Genomic DNA, 24,621 nt, shown 5'->3' with positions numbered 1-24,621 from the left:
AAACTGCTTGACAACGAATGTTTTCTCATCGGAGAAAACCAAATTCGGCAGTTCACCACTTTCAGCCAAGCAAAGCTACTCTTTAGCTCTTTTGAGTCTATTTTCTTTCTGTTGCGGTGTAAGTTCTTGCACTTTTTGTCTTTACTCCGAGCTCATTTTTCAATATTTGCCGAACCGAATATTGCGATACGTTCAGCTCACGAGCCATTTTTCGGCCACTGCGACGCGGGTTTCGATCAAGTCGCTTTTGGAAAATTCTCACCAAAATGCTTTTGTACGCTTGTAAACAATATAATGAGCTGTGACCGGAATAATTTTAACAGCTGTCAGACGAGTGGCGAGTAATGACAGCAATCTGAAGTTGGTTACAATTTTTTATCTCACCCTGTATACCCTCTCTATCCATATGGCTGAGGGCATAAAAATTTGGGATTGGGTACTAGGATAGAGCTGGAATTCTGGAATTTGTTATGGAGGCCACTGTTGGTAGTGTTGAGAGATGGAGACGGATTTTGAAATTCGTACTATGATTGTTTGAAAAAAAAAAACTAAATGATACTAAATTTGGCGTTGAAATAATGGATAGAGCTTGAATCCTGAAATTTGATGAAAAATTGTATGTGTAACTTCGAATGGAAGGATTCCGAAGACTTTTTGGTGGAATAGTAATTATTAAAAAAAAAAGAAAAACTTGTATATTAATAAAGCGTTATCGAACTAGAGCAGCTGAAAAGTTAGTAAATTGTATCAAGTTTTATCTGAAAATTGAAAAATTGAATTTTGAGAACTTAAGTGAGCTGTTGGAATGAATCAAAAATAATATAATATAATTGGTCTCCATAATAATTATTATTAATTAAATACTTATTTTTGTTTATTTACAGCTTATTGAACTCACTTTGGCAACGGAAACGTGAACTAATTATTGATAGCGAAAAGCTTTAACGGAAATGTAAATAACTCGCCCCCTTGTTTACCGAACTAACAACAGACAAAACCAAAACAAGAAGAAGAAGAAGTCACAAAAGACACCACAAGACCCTAAAATCAAACCAAAGAACTCAAAAGGGATTAAAAGACCCAAATTTCCACAAAATATATTTTTAAAAAAACCACAAAATCAAAATCCAAAAATCCCAACAAAATGCCTGCTCCAATGGTTGCAATTCTAAAACTTTTGTTTTTGTGTGCATTGGCACACACTGCCGGTTGCTTGGCCTTACCGGCCAAGGGTATTGTTGAATCCTTTGAAACCACCACCGATCCACCGGCCAAGAGGGCCGAATACATTATTGTGCGTGGTGAAGATTCTTCGCTGGAAAATCCTCAATTCAAAATGGCCGCATCTGTGCTACTGAAAAATCTACAAGATGTTGCCAGTGTTGCTGTACCACCCTTGGATGAAGAACCCATGGAGGAATGCAGCAATCCCTCACATAAAGCCACATTTTCGCCATATGATTACACCGTCCTCCTGGCCATGTTGGTCATCTCCTTGGGTATTGGTATTTTCTATGGTTTCTTTAAGAAATCGGGTAGTTCATCGAATGAATTCTTGCTCGGCTCAGAAATGTCCATCTTCCCCGTAACATTGAGTTTGACAACGAGTTTTATCACAGCCATTGAGCTGTTGGGCAATCCATCGGAAATGTACTTCCAGGGTACACAATTTGTGTTGATTGGTAAATAAAATCAATATTTGTTAAATTAATTCATTGACATTTTATTTAAATATTTTTATTTCCAGTTATTCCCATGGTCTTTGTTGTGCCCGTGGCTGTCAAGGTCTTTTATCCGATTTATTTCAAAATGGAACTGACCAGTTGTTATGAATATTTGGGTATACGTTTTGGCAAGGAAATTCGTGTCTTGGGCGCCGTGTTGTATGTACTGCAGGTAAATGATTGGAGAGGGAATTCTATCTATCAATTTGATGGAATTTAAAGTTTATTTTTATTAGTGGCCCATTAAACAAAATTGGTGCACAATTAAGCTGAAATAAGTTGAGAATATGTATGGGAGCTATTTCAAAATCTGAACCGATCTTGATTAAATATGTGCCCAATTTTAATTTTAATTTATTTCCTGTTTTCAGATGTGCTTTTATACAGCCGTTGCAGTTTTAGCCCCTGCTATTGCTCTCTCGAAGGCAACGGGATTGGATACAAAAATAGCCGTTGTTCTCATTTATGTTGTGTGTGTTTTCTACTCCTCCCAGGGTGGTATGAAGGCTGTTGTTATTGCTGATACTTTCCAGGTAATATACAAGAAAACTTGAACTAATGGACTTAGTTTGCTATTAATTTTGCTTTTTAAATATTTATAGGCGGCTGTATTAGCTGTTTCGTTGGTGTTAGTTGTTGCCCTGGGCAGCTTTTATAGCGGGACTCCAGTGGAGATTTTCAAGACGGCAGCTGAGCGAGATCGTTTGGAATTTTTCAAGTAAGTATTGATTCAGAATGACTTGAAATTGCAGGTATTAATAAAATAAATCAAAGGTAGCTTCAATTTTTTTTTTTTTGAAAGCTTCCTCAAAATTTTTTAAATATAAAAATTCCTAATTGAATAGAAGGTTTTGTAAACGCTTCCTATAAATAAAAACAAAAATATAAAAAAATCTTTATAGAAGATAGATCTATATAGAATCCTTTTCAAATTTTATAGAAAGAAAATTTTAAGAAAGACTTCGCGACTACAAACGTGGTTTTTTTAAAGAATACTTTTTCAAGGTATTTGCAGAAGTGAATTTTTTTAACAATATTTTTTTAAGGTCTTTGCAAACCTGGATTTTTTAAAGAATATTTTTTCAAGGTCTTTACGAACCTGGATTTTTGAAAGAACATTTTTTCGAAAAACTTGGAATTTTTAAACAATATTTTTTCGAGAAACGTGGATTTTTTTAAAAGAATATTCTTTTGAAACTGGGATTTTTTAAAGAATATTTTATCGAGAAACGGGCATTTTTTAAAGAATATTTCTTTGAGAAACGTGGATTTTTTTTAAAGAATTTTTTTCGAGAAACGGGGATTTTTTAAAGAATATTTTTTTGAGAAACGGCGATTTTTTTAAAGAATTTTTTTTTTTGAGAAACGCGGATTTTTTAAAGAATATTTTTTGGGGAAACGTGGTTTTTTTAAAAAATATTTTTTCGAGAAACGGGGATTTTTTAAAGAATATTTTTTCGAGAAACGGAGATTTTTTAAAGAATATTTCATAGAGAAACGTGGATTTTTTTAAAGAATTTTTTTCGAGAAACGGGGATTTTGTAAAGAATATTTTTTTGGCGAAACGTGGTTTTTTTAAAGAATATTTTTTCGAGAAACGGGGATTTTTTAAAGAATATTTCTTCGAGAAACGTGGATTTTTTTAAGAATTTTTTTCGAGAAACGGGGATTTTTTAAAGAATATAAGAATATATATGAATTTTAAAGAATATATTTTCGAGAAACGGTTTTTTTTTAAATAATATTTTTTCGAGAAACGGGGATTTTTTAAAGAATATTTTTTCGAGAAACGTGGATTTTTTAAAGAATATTTTTTCGAGAAGCGTGGATTTTTTAAAGAATATTTTTCGAGAAACGGGGATTTTTTAAAGAATATTTTTTTGGGGAAACGTGGTTGTTTTAAAGAATATTTTTACGAGAAACGGGGATTTTTTAAAGAATATTTCTTCGAGAAACGTGGATTTTTTTAACGATTTTTTTTTTCGAGAAACGGGGATTTTTTTATAGAATATAAGAATCGATATAAGAATAGACCCCAACTTAGCGGCTATATTCGGTATTTTTAAAATTTTAACAGAATTTTTTGAGGATTTTATTTTTTAAAAATTTTCAAATTCCTCCCAAATAGTGGAGGGTATGCAAAATTCGGCCCGGCCGAACTTGCAGCTTTTTAGTTTGATCTTTTAAAGTTTGATCTTTGTAACTCTCGCAGAAAAAATCTTGAATTTGTTAGAATATTTTTATAAAAGACTTTGTGCTATAATTTTCCACGATTTTTCGAAAAAATTCAGTATATTTATTTTTGAAAATATTGAAATATGAAGGCTTCTTCAGTACTTCGGTTCGAATGACTGTTGACGTTACTCATACGCCCTATATTAATTTTTAATAACGAAAATAAATACAATTTTTTATTTCAGTTTCAATATGGACCCTACAACCCGTCACACCGTTTGGTCCGTGGTCATTGGTGGCTTCTTCTATTGGACATCGTTGTTCTGCACCAATCAGGCTTCGGTGCAGAAGTGTATGTCGTTGAAATCCTTGAAATTGGCACGAATTGCCTTGGGATTTGCCATTTTGGGATTGGTCGTTGTATTCCTGCTGAACTTCTATACCGGTCTGATGGTCTTCAATCATTATGCCGAGTGTGATCCTTTGACTGCTGGACGCATTACTGCCTCAGATCAATTGTTGCCATATTATATTATTAGCACCTATGAACATGTTTATACCATGGCTGGAATATTTGTCGCTGGTATTTTTGCAGCAAGTTTGGGGTGAGTTTTGAATTGAAATGATTTTGATTAGATTTGAAAATATTTATAATTATTTGTTTTTTCCCTTTGTAGAACTGTGGCCTCTGCCTTGAATTCCCTGTCGGCTGTCACCTGCGAAGATTTGCTGGTGAATGGCATGAATATTAAAATCTCTCCCGACAAGGGTGCCCTGTATGCCAAATGGATGTCCTTGGGCTTTGGTGTTTTATCCTTTGGCCTGGTATTCATTGTGGAACGTTTGGGTGGTGTGCTGCAGGCCACCTTGACTTTGAATGGTCTTATTGGCGGCGTCACTTTGGGTCTGTTTGTGTTGGGCATAGCCTTTAAGAGTGCCAATACCAAGGGTGCCTTCTATGGTGGCATCGCTTCATTGGTTATTGTCATTTTCATTGGAGTCGTGGCTCAAATTGCCAATGTCGAACCTGAAGATTTGCCTTTGTCTGTGGAGAATTGTGATTGTTTGGTGAATGCAACTCAAAGCCTGGCTTCGTCGGTTACAGTGCGTCGCGAGGCAGTGGAAGTTGTGGAGACGGGATTTACGTAAGTTAATTATATTTTTTCAATTTAAATTAAATAATTATTAATTTTTCCTCAATTTGTTGTAGGGATTGGCCCATTTTCAAACTCAGCTACATGTGGTATTCCATGATTGGCTGTTTATTGACCCTGGCCCTGGGTCTGCTCATCTCATCTATTGTGAACTGTGTACAAAAACGTCGTGTGCTGAAGATCAACTCGGCCAAGAACTCGAATAACATGAAACTGAACTCCGAAACCAATTTACCAAAGGAGATTAGACCAATGCCAACATTGGCCAATAAACAACCGAGCCCAGAATTGGAAAAAGGTATTACTGGCGAAGCTGGTGGCCATGTAAATCATGCCATACGTCTGGATGACGAATAAATGTTTAGAATAATTCTTTTATATATGTATCCATGTATTAGAACCACCCACCCACCTACCTTTATAATTATATCCCATGAATGTGTGTGCACCATGTATTTATTGTATGTACAAATTACCTCTTAGTTTATAGGTTCGAATTGGCTTCTGGAATCGAATTTACTACAAGCGAAAAATGGAATCACTGAATCAGTTTCCGCCACACCCCGCCGATCCCTGCTGCTTAGACAATGAGGTTGCAAGCAGACCTCGAACAAAGTGATACACCCCACACTAATTTAGTCATAAGTCTTTACGTATTTTATTTAATTTTTTTATTGCTCAAACAACAAAAAAAAAAAAAAAAAACGAAAATAACCATATACTCGTCCTATTCGTACTTTTGTAGTAACTACTTAGATATATACTTGTATGTATGTATTTGCACCAGTATTTATATGTATGTATGATGACACAAGCTATTAGACTTGTCACCTAGTTTTTAAAACATAAACATATTCACGGAAATCTTGTTTTTAGGATTCCAATTAGAAAATTTAACAAATAGTTATACATATAATAACAACGATAATTATGAAAAATGACAAAAAAAATTAATAATAAAAAGACAAAAAAGCCAAGAAAACTTATCGAAAATGCATGCAAATCTAAATAAATATATTATGCAAAAATAAATATGTAAATGTGTATTTTTTATTTTTTTAAACGAGGTTGTAGATCTACCCTTATACATGTACCGAAACACAAAAATTCCGAATATGTTTTTTTTTTTTTTTTTTTTGCAAAGAACTTGGACGTCTACATTTATTTATCTACCAGAGAAGATGGTAATAGGAACTGAAAACACCAAATTTTAAATAATTCCGGCGAAAAAGTGGCGACTGTTTTAACACTTGGACATACTGGGAAGGCAACTGCCAATTTACAGCAAATTCGGGCGAAAATTGAGAATACACCAACAAAAAGTCCTGGAATCTATCGGTACAGTAATATAGAGGCTATAACTATTGCGAACTCAAAACAGGCTATACGAAAACGTTGACCTCTATAGCGAGTTGTCTGCAAGAGAAGGTAAAACCTAATACGAACTCTAAATACCAAGTTTGGAATAATTATATTGAAACAAATTGCTAACATTAAAAAAATTAGGAAAAGCAGGTGTTTCAGTAAGAAACCCTGTAACCAATTCCAAATACCAAGTTCGAGATAATTCTGTTGAAAAAATATACGGAATATAAATGTACCGAATATAGGCTATACGAGGACATTAATATGAAATTTCCTGTCATAGGAATTAGTACCCACTGCGAACTCCAAATTCCATAATTCCAGTGAAAAATGGAGCTAAAATCATCAAAATACCGAATATTGGAGATGGCACCGTTATATAGGGCTATACGAAGATGTGGAACTGTATGGCCAATTTTCTGCCATATGCAAGCGGCAGACGCACATCGCTAAATCGACATAGAATTTCATGCTGATCAATGATATATAGTAAAAATGTATATTTGGAGGTGTTGCAGACGGAATGATAAACTTAATATACCTTCCATACTATGGTGTAGCGTATAAAAAATTGTAGCGTAGTTATAGATATGTGGAAATCAAGTTCCCCAAATGTCGTATTTTCTTCCAGGATAAATTCGGTTGACTGCGTTGACTGTGACTTACAAATAAAAGTTAAGTAGAAAAACATGTAGAAAAACATTAAGTTCGGCCGGGCCAAACTTTTAATACCCTCCATCTTAGGGTAAAGGAAACATTAGAAGAAATGTGGCAAAAACCATTAAAATGCCGAATATCGGGAGGTACCGTTATATGGGGACTATACCAAAACGTCAACCTATAATTACAATGTTTCGCCACACGAACTAGGATCCATTATGAGCCACAAATTCCAATTTTTAGCCAAATCAGTGAAAAAATGTGACAAAAACCATCAAAATACCGAATATCGGGAGGTACCGTTATATGGGGGCTATACCAAATCGTGGACCCATACATGCAATGTTTCGCCACACGCACAGGGACCCGTTATGACCTACAAATACCAATTTTCAGACAAATCGGTGAAAAAATGTGGCATAAATCATCAAAATACCGAATATCGGGAGGTACCGTTATATGGGGACTATACCAGACCGATATATTCAATACCAACCATCCTAGACACCATACAAATTGCTCTGCTAAATTTTGGCGCTCTACGTCAAATAATGTGGGCTGTATCGTGATTTCAACAGACAGACAGACGGAGAGACAGACAGACACTTAGAATTTTATGCTGATTATGAATATATATACTTTATGGGGTCTACGACGAATATTTAAGGTTGTTACAAACAGAATGACAAACTTAATATTCCCTCCCTACAATGGTGTAGGGTATAAACATTTGTATCGGTGTTATAGATATATGGGAATCGAGTTTCACCAAATGTCGTATTTGCTTCCAGGATAAATTCGGTTGACTGTGACTTACAAATAAAAGTTAAGTAGAAAAACAAGTAGAAAACATTTAATAACCTCCACCTTCGGGTGAAGACAATGTTTTTATATAAAAGTATTTAAACGTGTTCCACTTTAAACTACAAATTCCAGTAAGACAGTTTGGATAACTTTTAAAGAAACCATAAAGTGGGTGAGACCGTTGTAAGGGGGCCATACCAAATCGGGAACCTCCATAGACAATTTTATACATCAAGAACTGTCGTCTACAAATCTTCTTAAATACCGAGTATCACTGGGTATCGTTACCCATTTAAACTACAACTACCCATTTGAACTACAAATGCCAATTTTGAAACAAATCCATGGAAAAATGTGGCGAAAATCATCAAAATACTGAATATCCGGAGGTACCATTATGTGGCGGCCAAATTTTGAAGCTCTACGTCAAATAATGTGGGCTGTATCGTGATTTTAACAGACAGACGGAAAGACGGACAAATCGACTTAGAATTTTATGCTTATACTTTATGGGGTCTACGTCGAATATTTATGGATTTACTGTTACAAACGGAATGACAAAGTTAAAATACCAACCTTTTCAAGGTGGAGGGTCTAATAAAAAAACAGGTGTCGAACTTTTCAAAATGGTTTACCATAATTAAAAGTCCATAAAATCTTAAATATCGCGGGTAATTATAAAAGTTTATGTTTAACAAATAAATGCTCTTCAATATTGAATATATTTATGCTTAAATATAATTATTAATTAAATATATAAATAAAAAATAACATAATTTAATTAAATATATAAATAATTCCTATGTTTGTCTGTGGACATCTGATGGAAAAAATGTTGAACTAACTATAATCCCATAATGTTATTGTGTTCATTATTTTATTTAACTCCTATAAAAGAAAGTGACCACACTGAGGTGAGTTAAAACACTAAGCAAAGAACCGAACCACAGAAATTGTACATTACATTAACTACTCATGTTTCCAATAGATGTCACTGGTGACAACAAAATATAATATTTGAATTCCAGTACCTTTAAGAATCTTCTTTATACTCTACACCACATAGTACCCTCTTTATACCCTACACCATATAGAAGAAAGCGATATAGACCCATAGGTTTTGAGGATCTTCATAGAATCACTTTCTGAGTCGATCTATGCATGTCAGTTCGTCTGTCCACGTATTCTTGTGAACGCAGGTCGCATTTATTATCCGCTTGAGATGAAATTTTCCAAACAATATTTGTTTGGCTCAAGGATGAATCCCATTGAAATTGGTGATAATCAGATTTAGATATAGCTACTATATATATATATATATATATATATATATATATATATATATATATATATATATATATATATATATATATATATATATATATATATATTTATATATATATATATATATATATATATATATATATATATATATATATATATATATATATATATATATATATATATATTCATATTTTAATTTCTAGTTTTTTATTTTTGGAAAATAGCGCTAATCCCCTTGTAATAACATAATCAAGTTAAAAAGTATCAGTCGGCTTGCAAACAGATGTTTACCCTCAGCCAATATTCGATTATTTAAATATAGTTTGACTTCTGTTATGATTATTCAAATTGTTGACCCTCTTTGGTATAGGCTCCCAAGGAATGGCCCAATATTGTCCATTTCGTATCGGACCTAAATAAATGTGTATAAATATTTCGACGTGTCAGGTTTGGACTATATTGGTTAGTTCCTTCACGTTGTATGAGATATGTGATCATTTTTAGAAAATGTTAAAATGTGCGTGCGTAAGAAGATATTTTCGTTCACCAGAGTCGTCCGAAGCATTCCATTTTCATACTTCATATAATACAGATAAAAATATTGGTATGGGCAAAATTATAAGAACATCGAACATTTATATCTAGTTTTATGCACAATACAGGGTGAGATAAAAAATCTGCTACAAATTTAAACTCCATAGTTTTTACTTTTTTTAAATTTTTTTGAATGAAATTTTAGAATAATTGGAATTGGTCTCCTTTGGCACGAATTATAGCCTTCAATGAAACCTTCAAAAACGGCCAATGAAACCGTCACGCTGTCCGAATATTGCTCTGCGGTATTTTGGCCCATTCCCGACGAAGCGTTTGCTTGAGGTGATCGACACTTTGGAATTTTTTAGTGTCAACCTTGCTTTCCAAGCAAGCAAAGTAACTCTTAAGCTCTTTGAGTCCATTTTCTTTCTGTTGCGGTATAACTTCTCGCACTTTTTGGAATTTCAATGGTTTTACCCCGAGCTCATATATATTGCGATATGTTCAGTTTACTAGCCATTTTTCGGCCACTGCGACGTGGGTTTCGATCAAGTCGCTTTTTTACTCTTCGAACCATTTCTGCTGATTCTGCCGTTTTCTTCCGTCCACTTTCTACCAGTATCACGGTAACGAGCGATGGTACGAGACTCAAAAGATTTATTCACATTTAAATGGTGGAGTGCTCTAACGATAGCCACTTGTGGTTTTCCAGCCAAATATAAGGAAATTACACTATTACGCTTGAACTCCATCACGAATAACTTTTTTTCTGGAAAATTCTCACCAAAATGCTTTTGTACGCTTGTAAACATTATAATGAGCTGTCACTGGAATAATTTTAACAGCTGTCGGTGTGTCGGAGGAACTTAGAAATGACCGCAGTCTGAAGTTGGTTGCAGTTTTTTCATCACACCCTGTAGATGACAAATTCGCACTACATTCGGTACTTACTCCGCATCAAATGAGATATTTGTATATTTTTTTGAGAATTTTGAACTTTTGTGCAGTGGACAGATATATTCTATTTCTTCGCTTGATTTAGCACTAGCAAAAATATTCGATTGTGCGATGTTATTTAATTTCAAAATTCTTAAATTTTTTTGAGGGAGGAAGAAGAGAGTGTGGGCCGATAGTGTCTTTTTCGCACCGGACCTAAAATTGATAAGTTTTTTATGAGATTTTATATTTGTTTTTATAGCCTCCACCATACTATGGAGGGTATATTAATTTTATCATTCCGTTTGTAACTCCTCGAAATATTCATATCAGACCCAACAAAGTATATATATTCTTGATCAGCGTAAAATTCTAAGACGATTTAGCCATGTCCGTCTGTCCGTCTGTCTGTCTGTCTGTTGTAATCACGCTATCTTTCGAACAAGTTGAGATAGAAGGCTAAAATTTTGCACGCATGTATTTTTTCCCAGTAGGCAGGTTAAGTTCGTAAATGGGCCATGTAGGTCCAAGTTATCATATAGCCCCCATATAACGGTACCTCCCGATATTCGGTATTTTGATGATTTTAGCGACATTATTCACCGGAATTATTTCAAAATTGGCATTTGAAGTTTGCAATGGATGCTACAGCCTAAGACAGAAAATTATCTGTGCAGGTCCTCGTCTTCCTGTAGCCCCCATATAACGGTACCCCCCGATATTCGGTTTTTTGATGATTTTAGCGACATTGTTTACCGGAATTGTTTCAAATTTGGTATTTGAAGTTCGTAATGGATACTTCATCCAAAGTCAAAGAATGAGCCATGTAGGTTCACGTCTTCATATAGCCTCTATATAACGGTACCCCCACCCCCCGATATTCGGTATTTTAATGGTTTTAGCGACGTTATTTACAGGGATTGTTTCAAATTTCGTTTGTGAAGTTCGTAATGGATACTTCAGCCCATGCCAGAAAATTGTCTGTGCAGGTCCACGTCTTCGTATAGCCCCCATATAACGGTACCCCCATATTCGATATTTTGACGATTTTAACTACATTATAAACAGATTTTTCTTCAAGTTTCGCATTTAAATATTGTAATAATTTATGACAAAAGTTGCGTATGCAGGCCCACGTTGTCGTATAAGCATTCGGTATTTTTAAGATTTTAACAGAATTTTTAACGGGTTTTATTTTTTGGAAATTGCCAAATTTTTACCAAATGGTGGAGGGTATTAAAAGTTCGGCCCGGCCGAACTTACAGCTTTTTTACTTGTTATTTTTTTACATCTCCACCAAATTTATACTAAATTTTAATTAAATTCGAAAAAAGTGTTTGTTTTATTAAATAATTCGAAGTTTACATACTTGGTTTATAATAGTTTAATAAATATTTTTTTACAATTCGTCTTCATTAAAATTTAAATATTGAATTTTTTTTAATAAAAAGGCTTACCTTATAAAACTGATCGAATGATTAAATAAATAAATAATTATTAATGATAAATACTTAAATACACAGCTGAACTTAATGCTAAATATTTACAAAATATTAAAAAATAAGTTATACCCTGATTAGGGGTTAATGCTCGACTTGCTTCGATTTAGGGCGGTCACGTTACACTGATCTCCTCATCGCTGTCGGAATTCGATTCGTCATAGTCGTCGTAGTACATTTTCATAAATTCTGAATTTTGAAATTGATGCTGTTGCTGTTGTTGTTGCTGCTGCAGTTGCTGATGTTGGTGGTGGGCAAAATGCTGCCCCGCAGTTAGATGTCCAGAAGAAGGCGGTCCATGTTGGTTGTGGGAGGAATGTTGTAGCTGATGTTGCTGCTGCTGCAAGTGATGTTGCATGGCAAAGAATGGATGCCCTGGATGCAGGGTCATGTGGTGAATTGCATCGGGACCAGCACCACCACCTCCACTACTACTGATGCTCAACATGTTCATGCGTCTTTGTTTGGCCTCATTGAGCGTTGATTCCAGTTTCATTTTCAAATCGGCCGCCACCAAATGTTTGTGCATCTCAGCATTGATTTTGGCCTGGAATTCGGCACTGGTCATGGGCATGAGACCGCCGCCGCCACCAGCACCACCACCTCCTCCACCACAACCACTGGGTGGTGATGAGGCATTCGATGTTGAAGTCGATGATTGATCATGTTGGGTGGGTAATTTGGCCACGGTCAGAAGTGGTGGAGGCGATGACAGTTGATGTAGATTTGAACCAAAAGATCCGGCAGATGGTCCAAGACTAGTAAGGGGCTGTGGCAAATTATGCATATTCAAATTACCGGACTGAGATGATGCTGCCGAAGTTGGTGGTGGCGATTGCATGCTATTTGGAGAATTGGCAGGTTTTGGTGTTGAAGCGGTGGATCTTTGTTGTAATTCATCTTTGGAATTGTCGGGTGATTGCAGCGGCGATGACATTATATTGTGTGAATGATCTGGGGACATTTGCAGCGGCGACAAGGGAGTGAGAGGACGATCACACTTGGCATCGGACAAATCGGGATTGGGATTATTTTTATTGGGCAATGTTTGATCGCGTGATCCGCCACTGGCCAAGAGTTCACGTTCCTTGGAGTTGCGCCATTTCATGCGGCGATTTTGAAACCATATTTTAACCTGAAAGAAATGGGAGAAAAAATGGAAGTTAGTCAAAAGGTTTGAAACTTTTAGAGATGTGTCAGTGAAAGTGAAAATATTTTTTTTAGGATTATCTGAGCTATATTCGTAAATTTTTGAAAAAAAATTTTGAATGACTTCATATTTTCTGAATTATGAGTGCTATAGTCGAAGATTTTTTTAAATATTTTTGAAAGACTATCAAGGTAATTTAAAAATATATTTGGAGACAAAAATCGTGCATTTTTTAAAAATATTTTTCAAGGAAAATAATCAAGAATTTTTAAAAATATTTTTGAAGGACAATAATCGTGGATTTTTAAAAATATTTTTGAAGGACAATAATCGTGAATTTTTTTAAAGACCATAACACAGTGTAACACAAACAAATAATTACAGGTAAAATCCAGCAGATTATAATAGAAGAGATAAAAATCAAAGACACGTGTATTCAAATTCTACTATGGGTTCTAGGGACGTCAAAACTCTGTACATTATGGGAATTTATTCAAAAATCTCCAAACAAGGTCAGGTGCGAAAATGGACAATATCGGCCCACTCCATCAAGTACCTCCCCCACAAATGGTCAAAATTTTGAATAATTACAACTCTTATAAAATGTGATGTAAGAGTTCGATTGTCTTCAAATTTCACACATCCTAATGTTTTTATGAACCCAAGATCTGGTGTAAAGACGGAACATATCGGTCTACTCCTTCTGGTACCTTCCTCACAAAAGGTCGAAATTATGAATATACATTAAGCTCATAAAAGGCGAAACTAACACCCAATTCCATTTAGACTTGGCACATCTAAATATTTCTTTCAACACAGGATATGTAATAAGGACGGTAGAGATCGGAGCATTCCTTCTGGTACCTCCCCCACAAAGGATCAAAATTTTGAATAACCAAAACGATCATAAAATCCGAAATAAGTATACGTTTCTCTTTACATTACACACGTCCCATTATTTCCACTAACTCAATGTCTGGTGGCATATATCGGTCCTCTTTTTCTGGTACCTCCCGCACAAAGGGGAGGAGCTCATAAAACGCGGAATTATCATCCGATTCCATTCAGACTTGGCAGATCTCAATATTTCCATCAGCACAAGATATCTTATAAAAATGGTAGAGATCATACCATCTCTTTTGGTACCTCCCTCCATAGGGTTCAATATTTTGATAAACCAAACGCTCGAAGTAAGCCAAATAAACATTCAACCCTCTTCAAATTTCACACATACAAACATTTTTTACCCTCTACCAGAAACTTGGGATGTATATGGATTTTATGATGAAGTTACCGATATAGACCACACCTGGCATGTCGCAATATTTATATCGTATTTATTTAGGTCCGATACGAAATGAACAATATTGGCCCATTCTTTTGGAACCTACTCCACAGAGGGTCAACAATTTGAATAATCATAACAGAAGTCAAAATATATTTAAATAATCGAACATTGGCTAAGGGTATACATTTGTCTTCAAACCGACTGATATTTTCTAACTTGTTTACTGCTATTTTAATACATTTTCAAGCCAAGTCAAAGTCTCCCTTTATAATTCATATTTTGGGAAAAACGCTAAAGGAAGAATTATTCTAGATCGAATTTCATTGTAAGTCTTTGAACGAAAGAAATTTGTATTTTCAAGAGTTACCCTGAAAAATATCATTAATTTCTGTTAATGAAAAACCTTGTTTATTTTGTAGCAATATAATAATTTTCCCAATTCGCTGCAAATCAATAATAAATGTATTATTATTTATCGACGAATGTATGGTCTTTTAAAAGCACAATACTTAAACAACACTAAAAATCCTTAAAAAAATATATAAATAAAACATAAAATCATCTCTAAACCTATTCCTAAAAATTTTACAAAGATGCTCTTGACCACTGCATGATGTTGGTTGGCCACAATCAACCCCATACCTCCAACATCCGCACTCAACTAGGTTTCAATTAAATATTCAAAGAAAACTTTGCCCATTTCAAACCCTTTTTTCGTTGTAAGGCAAACATGTCTGGTCATAACATCACTGCCAGACATCCTTCAATCACTACTCTCCGGCCATGCAGGCAACATCAATGTCCTTCTCAAACTCAATTTAAAATCATTGGTCGTCTTTGTCGGAGAAAGGCAACAGCAACGAGGAAATAAGAAAAACAAGAATAATTTGTTGCAAATTGATTGCAGAGCAGATACAAATTATTATTTGATACAATCGTTCCATAGCATGGCCTTAAAGTTTGTCGACAACAACTACAAGAAAACATTGAGTAGAGAGAGAGAGAGAAAGAAAGAACGGGTGCAAAGGACCTGCCGGCTGAGAAAGAGATAAATTAAAGCCAGCAACTGTGTGTGTGTGTTACACTAAAACTTAAACAACAAGAAAGCCAGAATACCATTTGAGAAAGATACAACGAGGCTGCGAGTGTGTGTGTGTGTGTGTGTGTGTGTGACTGACAGCTACGAGCAAAGGCGGCAACTTTTGGCCGTAACTGTTTTTGAATTATTGTGCATGCACTTTCCAAAGTGTGGAGTTAGGAAGGTGGCCTCACAGTGTGAGAGATATGCTACGGCATGATAAGACTCCAGGAGTAGTGTTGACTTGGGTATAGACGAAGTTAAAAAGGTATTTGGGAAAAGTTATATTATTTTCCAGGCAACATAGTGCGGAAGTCCAGAGATATTATACGAAGTGATGATGGCTTAGGGGGGAACATTATCTGTTTTTGTTGTTATATTTGGTTACTGTTTTGTTGCCTGGCTATCAGTGCCTGTTTCCAGCAGTTTAGAGACGGGTGTTATTTGCAAAGATGGTACACAGCAGGACTTTTAACACTTGAAATTAATTTCTCTGTTTTGATGTGAGTATGATATTCGGGGATAAACTATTCATGGGTTAGTATGAAAATAGGATATTTAAATGCGGATAAGGATAAATTATTCTGTGTATACAAAAATGTTGATGTTGTATGGAGAGTATTGTTAGGGGATTAGAATAAGAAAGCAGAAGAAAGTATAACATATAGAACTAAGTCATGAGATATACAGGGTGAGATAAAAAACTGCAACAAAGTCAAACGCCATAATTTTTACACTTTCTTTTTCTTTAAATTTTATTGAATGAAAGCAAAAATGTCAGAAATAACATCAAATTTTAGAATAAGTTTAGATTTGTTCGAATTGGTCACCTTTGGCACGAATTATGGCCTTCAAACGGCCAATGAAACCGTCACACGCTGCCCGAATGTTGCTCTGCGTTATTTTATCCCATTCCCGGCGAAGCGGTTGCTTGAGGTGATCGACACTTTGATATTTTTTAGTGCCAACCTTGCTTTCCAAAATACTTCAGACTTAATAGCCCAACGGATTGGTATCCGGAGATTTTGGTGGCCATTGTGCGCTGGTAATGAAGCGAGGAACCCTATTTTGTAACCATTCTTGGGTGGCACGTGCTGAGTGCTCAGTCCTATTGGAATATCCAAGGCCTGCGGGTAAAATGTTTGCGTGCCCAAGGCCTTAATACACCCTCCAGAATATTTATACCCTACACCACATAGTGTAAGGGTATTATGTCTTTGTGCATTTGTTTGTAACATGCAGAAGGAAACGAGATAGACCCATAGTTACTTTTGAGAACCTTCATAGAATCACTTTCTGAGTCGATTTATGCATATCAGTCCGTCTGTCCGTCCGTCCGTCCGTCCGTCTGTCCATGTATTCTTGTGAACAAAATGCAGGTCTCATTTATTGTCCGATTGAGATGAAATTTTCCAAACAATATTTTTTTGGCCCAAGGACGAACCCTATTGAAATTGGTGAGAATCGGATCAAATTTAGATATAGCTCCCATATATATCTTCATCCGATTTCGGGTTAAATGTGCACCAAATGTCCACTATCAGTCCAAATTACCTGAATTTTGGCACACCCAACCGAGTTCGGCCTAGAAGCAAGTATATCAAATTTGAAGAAAATCGGTTCAGATATAGCTATAGCTCCCATATATATCTTTCATCCGATTTGGTCTTTAAGTCCCTCACTATATATATATATATATATATATATATATATATATATATATATATATATATATATATATATATATATATATATATATATATATATATATATATATTTCAGGTTAATTGTGCACTAAATGGTCAATATCAGACCAAATCACCTGAATTTTCGTACATAAATGAAATGCCCTCTATAAACCTTTTTACGAGAGCTCTACTAAATATGCGTAGTGGTGTAGGGTATCATATAGTCGGCCCCGCCCGACTTTTTACAAACTGCTGGACAACGAATGTTTTCTCATCGGAGCGGAGAAAACCAAATTCGGCAGTTCACCACTTTCGGCCAAGCGAAGCGACTTTGAAACAATTCCGGAGCATAGTATAGCTGTATGTATGTAATGGATACGAACTTTAAATACGAAATTTAAAACAATTCCTGTGAAAAATGTCGCTTAAATCTTCAAAATACTGAAAATAGGTAGGTACCATTATATGGGTGCTATACCAAAACGTGGACCTATATGGCCCATTTTCAATACCAAAAGTCCTGCAGATATAATATACATTTTAGTAAAGTTTTATCAATCTACTTTATTTCGTTCGGAAGCTAGAGTGATTTTCACAGACGAACGGACAGACAGACGGACGGACGGACATCGCCAAATCGACATAGAATTTTATGCCGACCAAGAGTATATATCCTTTGTGGGGTATAAAATGTATTGTTCGAGGTGTTACAAACGGAATGACAAACTTAATATACCCTCCATACTATGGTGGAAGGTATAAAAATATATATCCGGGTTCCATCAAGTGGAAACGTACGTCTCGATTAAGGATAGATAACGTCGGATTAAGGATATATATGGGATCTATATTCAAAACTTCCGAGCTCATAAGATATCTGATACAAAATATCATTGTTGTCGAATGTATATTACGAATGTGAGGGTTTTTACGACCATATATGGGAGACTAAGCTATATCTGAACCGATTTACACCAAATTTGATGTACTTGCTCCTAGACTGAATTCGGTCGGATGTGCCAAAACTCTGATCATTTAAATTAATATTGGCCATTTGGTGCAAAATTAACCCGAAATCGGTTGAAGACATATATGGAAGCTATATCTGAATTTTAAACGAGTCTTACCAATTTGAGCCAAACAAATTTCATCTCAATCGGATAATAAATGCGACCTGGTGTAGGTTATAAAAATCAATTACATGATACATATTGATTTCAAGGGACGGAGATACGAACCACTTATATTAAGCCCATTATTTAGGGTGACAAAAATGTATATTTCTGGCGAACAATGAGAATTTCTGCCTAAACGTGTGAAAAATTTCTTCAACAATTTCCGTCGAACACAAGCAACTTTTTCCCGAGTAAAAAACTAGAAAACAATACCCCCAACAACTTGCAAGAGTCCCCATAAAACTTAAGTCCACATAATATACAATAAAATTACACTAAATTGCACACTTTATAATTAATTTCAATCAAAAACAGACATCATCATCAGTAACAGTACCCACCCACCTACCATTGCACTGCCACTAGGCAAGAATAAGAGAGAGAGAGAGAGAAACACATCCTCACATTCACATCTTGTCCACATTGCCGCCACCGCCGCCGTCGCCATACAACCAAAACAAAGACATGGAAAAGCCCGGCATGCCGAGAAGTCCTTTTGTGGGAAAAATGAAGGAGGCCGGTCGTAGCAGCATAAAAGCCATAATCATTAATCTTATCGCCGCCTTGGCTTATTATTTCAATTTACCGATTGTGTCGTTAGCACAACAGCAGCAACAACAACAACAAATGACAAGCATAACAATGGGGTGAAATTTCTGAAAACTTAGCAGAAAAGCTTTGCACGTACGAAGGAACGTTAAAGTTTCTAAATGAGTGGCTGAAGGGCTGCCTGACTGGTTCCATGCGACTGTTTTTGCCAGCAAATCTAATGATGCTGCAATGACTGGCTATCGTCTGCCTGCCTGCAGATTACTCCGCTTTGTTTGTGTTTATGTTTTAAGAATCTCTGCGGTTTGACGCTGGCGAATACCACAGGGCGTAACATTTCAATGACCGGAAGTAAAAACATCCATTAGCCAAGGAAACAAATCGTTCCGACACAACTAAATTGGCCCTAAGCCAAGCAATGGCACGTGTTAGTGTGCGACGCCGGCGAGAGGGAGAGAGAGGGTGGCGGAATGCTCCACACGCTTAAGTTTCGATTGAAAAGTATTAAAAACCAGCAAAACCATTTATTTACTTATTTACCAAAGACTTAGCAGTGTATACAATTTTACGCTTTATTACTTTCTAATACTTGGGTGAGAATAAAAAGAAAAGTGTGTCCATTCTTAGTTTTCGATGAGGGTGTTAAGCTGATGTTTCCGCTTGAACGGACAAATGAATGAGGACAAATAGTCTCAAAGTTTAATGAGAACATTTTGGGTGAACAGAAGGAGAAGAATGGTTCAAAATTTGGTCGAACGGTACCTCATAATACACTCCAGCACTGGGGAAAATAAAATAAAAAACAAGAAAGTTGGTTATTTTCACATTTTATAACCTGAACAGGTGAGCTGTATATTTTATTTGAGTGGTTTACATTTAGGTGTGTATGATAACCCAACAATTTCTAGCCATTCTAACTAATTATTACTGCATGTAGTTCTATAACCCAAAATCCTAGTGAAGACTAGGATACATATAATGTTAGAATCATATGTAAAGCTACCTTTTCTGCATTTAAGTAAAGCATTTTTATAACATACCTTAAGGCGCTTCACACAATTTGTTATCTTAAAGGAAACGCTTTATATAGTACAGGGTGAAATAAAAAAACTGCAACAAAGACAAACGCCACAATTTTTCAATTTTTATACCCTTCACCATAGTATGGAGGGTATATTAAGTTTGTCATTCCGTTTGTAACACCTTGAAATATACATTTTAGACCCCACAGCGATATAGCGATGTCCGTCCGTCTGTGGAAATCACTCTAGCTTCCGAACGAATTGAAGTAGGTAAAATTTTACTAAAATGTATATTATGTCTGCAGGACTTTTGGTATTAAATATGGGCCATGTAGGTCCACGTTTTGGTATAGCCCCCATATAACGGTACCTCCCGATATTCGGTGTTTTGATGATTTTAGCGACAATATTCATCGGAATTGTTTCAAATTTGGTATTTGATGTTCGTAATGGGTGATACAGCCTATGACAGGAGATTATCTGTGCAGGTCCACGTCTTCGCACCTCCCGATAATCGATATTTTGATGATTTTAGCGACATTATTCTCCGCTTTTGTTTCGAATTTCGTATTTGAAGTCCGAAATGGATACTACAGTCTAAGACAGAAAATTGTCTTTGCAGGTCCACGTCTTTGTATAGCCCCCTCCCGATATTCGGCATTTTGATGATTTTAGCGACATTAATCCCCAATTTTTGTCTAAGTTTCGCATTTGGATATTATAATGGCTTGTGACAAAAGATACCTATGCATGTCCATGTCGTCGTATTGACACCTAATATAACAGCTACATTCGGTATTTCTAAGATTTTAACAGAATTTTTAACGGATTTTATTTTATTTAATTTTTTTTTTTGAGAATTGCCAAATTCGTTTCAGATGGTTGAGGCCCGGCCGAACTTTTTACTTCTTTTTTTTAATTTAATGAATGAAATCAAAAAATGTCGGAAAAAGCATCAAATTTTGAAATAAGTTTATATTTGTTCGAATTGGTCACCATTGGCTCGAATTATGGTCTTGAAACGGCCAATGATACGTCACATGTTGCTCTGCGGTATTTTGGCCCATTCCCGGCGAAGCGGTTGCTTGAGGTGATCTGCACTTTGGTATTTTTTAGTGCCAACCTTGCTTTCCAAAATACTCCAGACACAATAGTCCAACGGATTGGTATCCGGAGATTTTGGTGGCCATTGTGCACTGGAAATGAAGCGAGGAACCTCAATTTATTGTAACCATTCTTGGGTGGCGCGTGCTGAGTGCGATGGTCCTGTTGGGATGTCCAAGGTCTGCGGCCAAAATGTTTGCGTGCCCAAGGCTTTAATAAACCTCTAGAATATTTTCGCGATAATATCGGCATTTATTCTGATATCACGGTCGACTACTACGAGCGGAGAGCGACCATCGATTGTTATGGAGGCCTACACCATCACCATGGCCGGCGCTTGAGTTCTGGTGGCCAACCGAAGGTGCACATTTTCAGCTGAACTGTTTGGCAAGTAAACACGATTATTTTATTTACAAACTGCGGGACAAGGAATGTTTTCTCATCGGAGGAAACCAAATTCGACAGTTAACAACTTTCGTCCAAGCGAAACAACACTTTAGCTCTTTTGAGTCTATTTTTCTTTCTGTTGCGGTGTAAGTTTTTGCACTTTTTGGAATTTCAATGGCATTACCCCGAGCTCATTTTCCAATATTTGCCGAATGGAATATTGCGATAAGTTCAGCTCACGAGCCATTTCGGTCTCTGCAACGCGGGTTTCGATCAAGTCGCTTCTTCAACCATTCAACCATTTCTGCTGATGTTGCTGTTTTCTTCCGTCCACTTCCTTGACGTCGGGCTACGCTACCAATATCACGGTAACGAGTGGTGGTACGAGACACAAAAGATTTATTCACATTTAAATGCTTGAGTGCTCTACCGATAGCCACTTGTGGTTTTCCAGCCAAATATAAAGATATCACACTCTCACGCTTCAATTCCATCACGAATAACTTTTTTTATGGAAAATTCTCACAAAAATGCGTTTGTATGCTTGCTATTTTGGAAGAAGTACCCAAAAAGATCATTTGGCAAGGCTCAAAAGAACTCTCGTGTTTTTTCTGCAATATTGCCAAAGACGCTATATACCTAAAAGGTAAGAAGTCCAAAGATTCTTAATTCGAAAATTTCAAAAAATATTGTAGAGGGACGAAATGGGCCTCCTTCAATTATGTTACTTTACGATGTAAACTTTCAAAAGGTCGATATAAGTGTCTTCTCTCTTTAGCTCTGTTTTCATAATATGCCGGATTTTCTCTTAAAATTTTGTGTAATTTTATGGCAAATCCGTTTTAGGAAAATCCGTTTTTGGTTAGTTTAATTCCACAAATACTTTGCGCACATCTCCCAAAATTTTTGGCTTATATTCTGACCCTAAACCTGACTTTCGTGAGGTTAAGCCGTAACTGTCTTTTGTAGTTCGATTATAAATTAAATTGGACAAATGGACGAAATAAATCGATTTAGCTCAGGTCGTCGAGATATGATGATCCTTACACCAAATGCTAAGTCTAGGACCAATATGTTGAGCTGTTGCAAACTGTTTGCCCTGATTAAGCTAAGAATACCTTTCACACCATCGTAGGGTATAAGAAATCATAGATTATGTGGGCGTGGCAGAGATATTTCTCAAAACTAAACTAAATTAATTCATTATTTGTGGACTTCCTTTCGTTGCAAATATAACCTGCATACATTTCCTGCAAATTTATTATTAAATATTTACCCACAAAATGCCAACTATACAAATACACACGTTCTTAACAAACACCCACATATATGAGAGTGTGCATGTGTGTGTGTGAGCATTTATTTGTGGTCCTTAACGTAAACCATTTAACAACTCATCCCCCCTCAAAAAAAAGTTAGTCCCCAGACACTATTTAAATTTCTATTTGGCAGATACTAAACTAAGTGAGTAAGTGTGTGTTTGTCTATCTGTGTGTGAGTGCGTGTGTGTGTGCACAATATCGAATAACATTCCAAACCATCATCACCAAAACTAAACAATTCACTTTAGACTATTCACAATGGATGCTGGGCAATTTAGCCAGGCAATTTCAACCCTCTATTTTGTGTGTGGTGGCGCCCAAGGCGCTTTTCCCATGCTCTGCACTTGGTGACAGGCAAACAAGCAAAGCGAAAAAAAAAACGAAAAAAATCTGTGAAAGTGTTTACCCCAAACAAACATTCCTCGAATCATCAGGGCCAGAAATGTATTTAGAGACTCATTAGTGAAACATATGTTCCGGGGATTGAACAGGCTGCCTGCCTGACGCCACATTCCCTGCATACTTGGCCACCTTCACTTGGTTCTTCCCCCATCGCCCTCGGGAAAAGTCATGAAGTCAGTTGATACTTTTATGTTTTTGTTTCTTTCTTTCTTTTTTTGTCTAAGCACTCCAGTTTTCCGGAAAAACAATTTGTTAGTTTGCCTTTCATTTCCATCAGACGCGAATGAAGGGGAGACAACATCACCAACAAATGAGGGTTGCTTTCAACGCATGAGGGTGGAGTGGATTAGATTCCAAGTTGCTGCAGGGCCGAGAACGTTAACGGCAATAATGTGTCAGTTAAATATGTTACACCAACTTATAATAATTTAATTGTTTTTATGATTGCCAAAAAGAGTGGTGCTTTATATTTCGTAAAGCCCCCCCACCTCACCCCCTGCTCTTTGGGAAAGAAGTATTTAAATGGTTCGTCACTTAAGTGTGTCCCTGGCTCGGGGTTTTGCCAAGATAAAGAAAGAGAGACGCCATACGTTTTACCTTGGCAACATTTGTTGGGATTTTATTTTTCTTAGGGTTTGGGTTCTTTTTTCTCAATTCTCTGCAGTAGTTTATGAAGAGGTGGAGGGAAAGGGAAATGGATTTTAGGAAAGGAGAGTAATTGTTATGATTTATTTAGGGGATATTAATAAGGCATATAAAATTAAAATGATGGCATTTTAAATAAATAAATTATGCATCAATCTTTTACAGAGAATACGAAGTTGTGGTGGATTGGGCATTGCATCAAAACAAAGGTACTAAATTTCGTTATATGGAGATGGAAAAAGGCTTATAATTGAAAATTGAATAATACCAGAAATGACCTTCAAAACCATTTTTGCAACAGACCCAAATTTTGATTTAAAAATAAAATGAAATGAAAAAAATATAAAATATTTAGTTTAGTTCGGAGGCTCAAGTGTGTAAAAACATGGGCAAGTGGAGAATGAATACGAAACGGCAGAAGCTAGCATTCTGGAATTTTGCCGGGCTAAGCTGGGGCTTTTGAAAATACGTACTAAAATGTTACGAATTGAATTCTCTGTATTGGACAAACGGAATGGCTTAGAATTTAGAATAAGAGTCATTGAAGCACCAAAGGGTTTCTGAAAATTCGAACTTCAAGATTACAAAAAGATCTAAAATGGTACTAAACTTCTAATAGGAACGGATAAAATTAAAATTTTAATTTTGGTATGAGATTCAAGGTTGGAAAGCAAGT

General features: G+C 35.9%; 2 protein-coding genes across 3 annotated transcripts in view; one reads left to right on the top strand and one right to left on the bottom strand.

The window, feature by feature from the left end:
• Positions 1-5,767, top strand: part of LOC101897694 (sodium-coupled monocarboxylate transporter 1) — a 44,068-nt gene extending 38,301 nt beyond the window's left edge. For both annotated transcript variants that reach the window (XM_059124403.1, XM_005186614.4), the window contains exons 2-8: positions 885-1,682; positions 1,748-1,896; positions 2,096-2,257; positions 2,327-2,442; positions 4,145-4,504; positions 4,577-5,044; positions 5,110-5,767. In XM_059124403.1, the coding sequence (XP_058980386.1) occupies positions 1,145-1,682; positions 1,748-1,896; positions 2,096-2,257; positions 2,327-2,442; positions 4,145-4,504; positions 4,577-5,044; positions 5,110-5,410 (2,094 nt within the window). In that variant the 5' untranslated portion in view covers positions 885-1,144 and the 3' untranslated portion in view covers positions 5,411-5,767. The remainder of the gene's footprint in view (positions 1-884; positions 1,683-1,747; positions 1,897-2,095; positions 2,258-2,326; positions 2,443-4,144; positions 4,505-4,576; positions 5,045-5,109) is intronic.
• A 6,325-nt stretch (positions 5,768-12,092) lies between these two features.
• The window catches only part of LOC101899310 (myb-like protein I), a 55,362-nt gene continuing 42,833 nt past the window's right edge, over positions 12,093-24,621 (bottom strand). The window contains exon 5 of the mRNA XM_020037883.2: positions 12,093-13,270. Coding sequence (XP_019893442.1) covers positions 12,251-13,270 — 1,020 coding nt within the window. The 3' untranslated portion in view covers positions 12,093-12,250. The remainder of the gene's footprint in view (positions 13,271-24,621) is intronic.

This window comes from Musca domestica, unplaced genomic scaffold (assembly GCF_030504385.1).
Source record: "Musca domestica strain aabys unplaced genomic scaffold, Musca_domestica.polishedcontigs.V.1.1 29, whole genome shotgun sequence".
NCBI lineage: Eukaryota > Metazoa > Arthropoda > Insecta > Diptera > Muscidae > Musca > Musca domestica.
The sequence above is the reverse complement of the archived record's forward strand: the minus strand, read 5'-3'. Positions and strand labels throughout refer to the sequence as shown.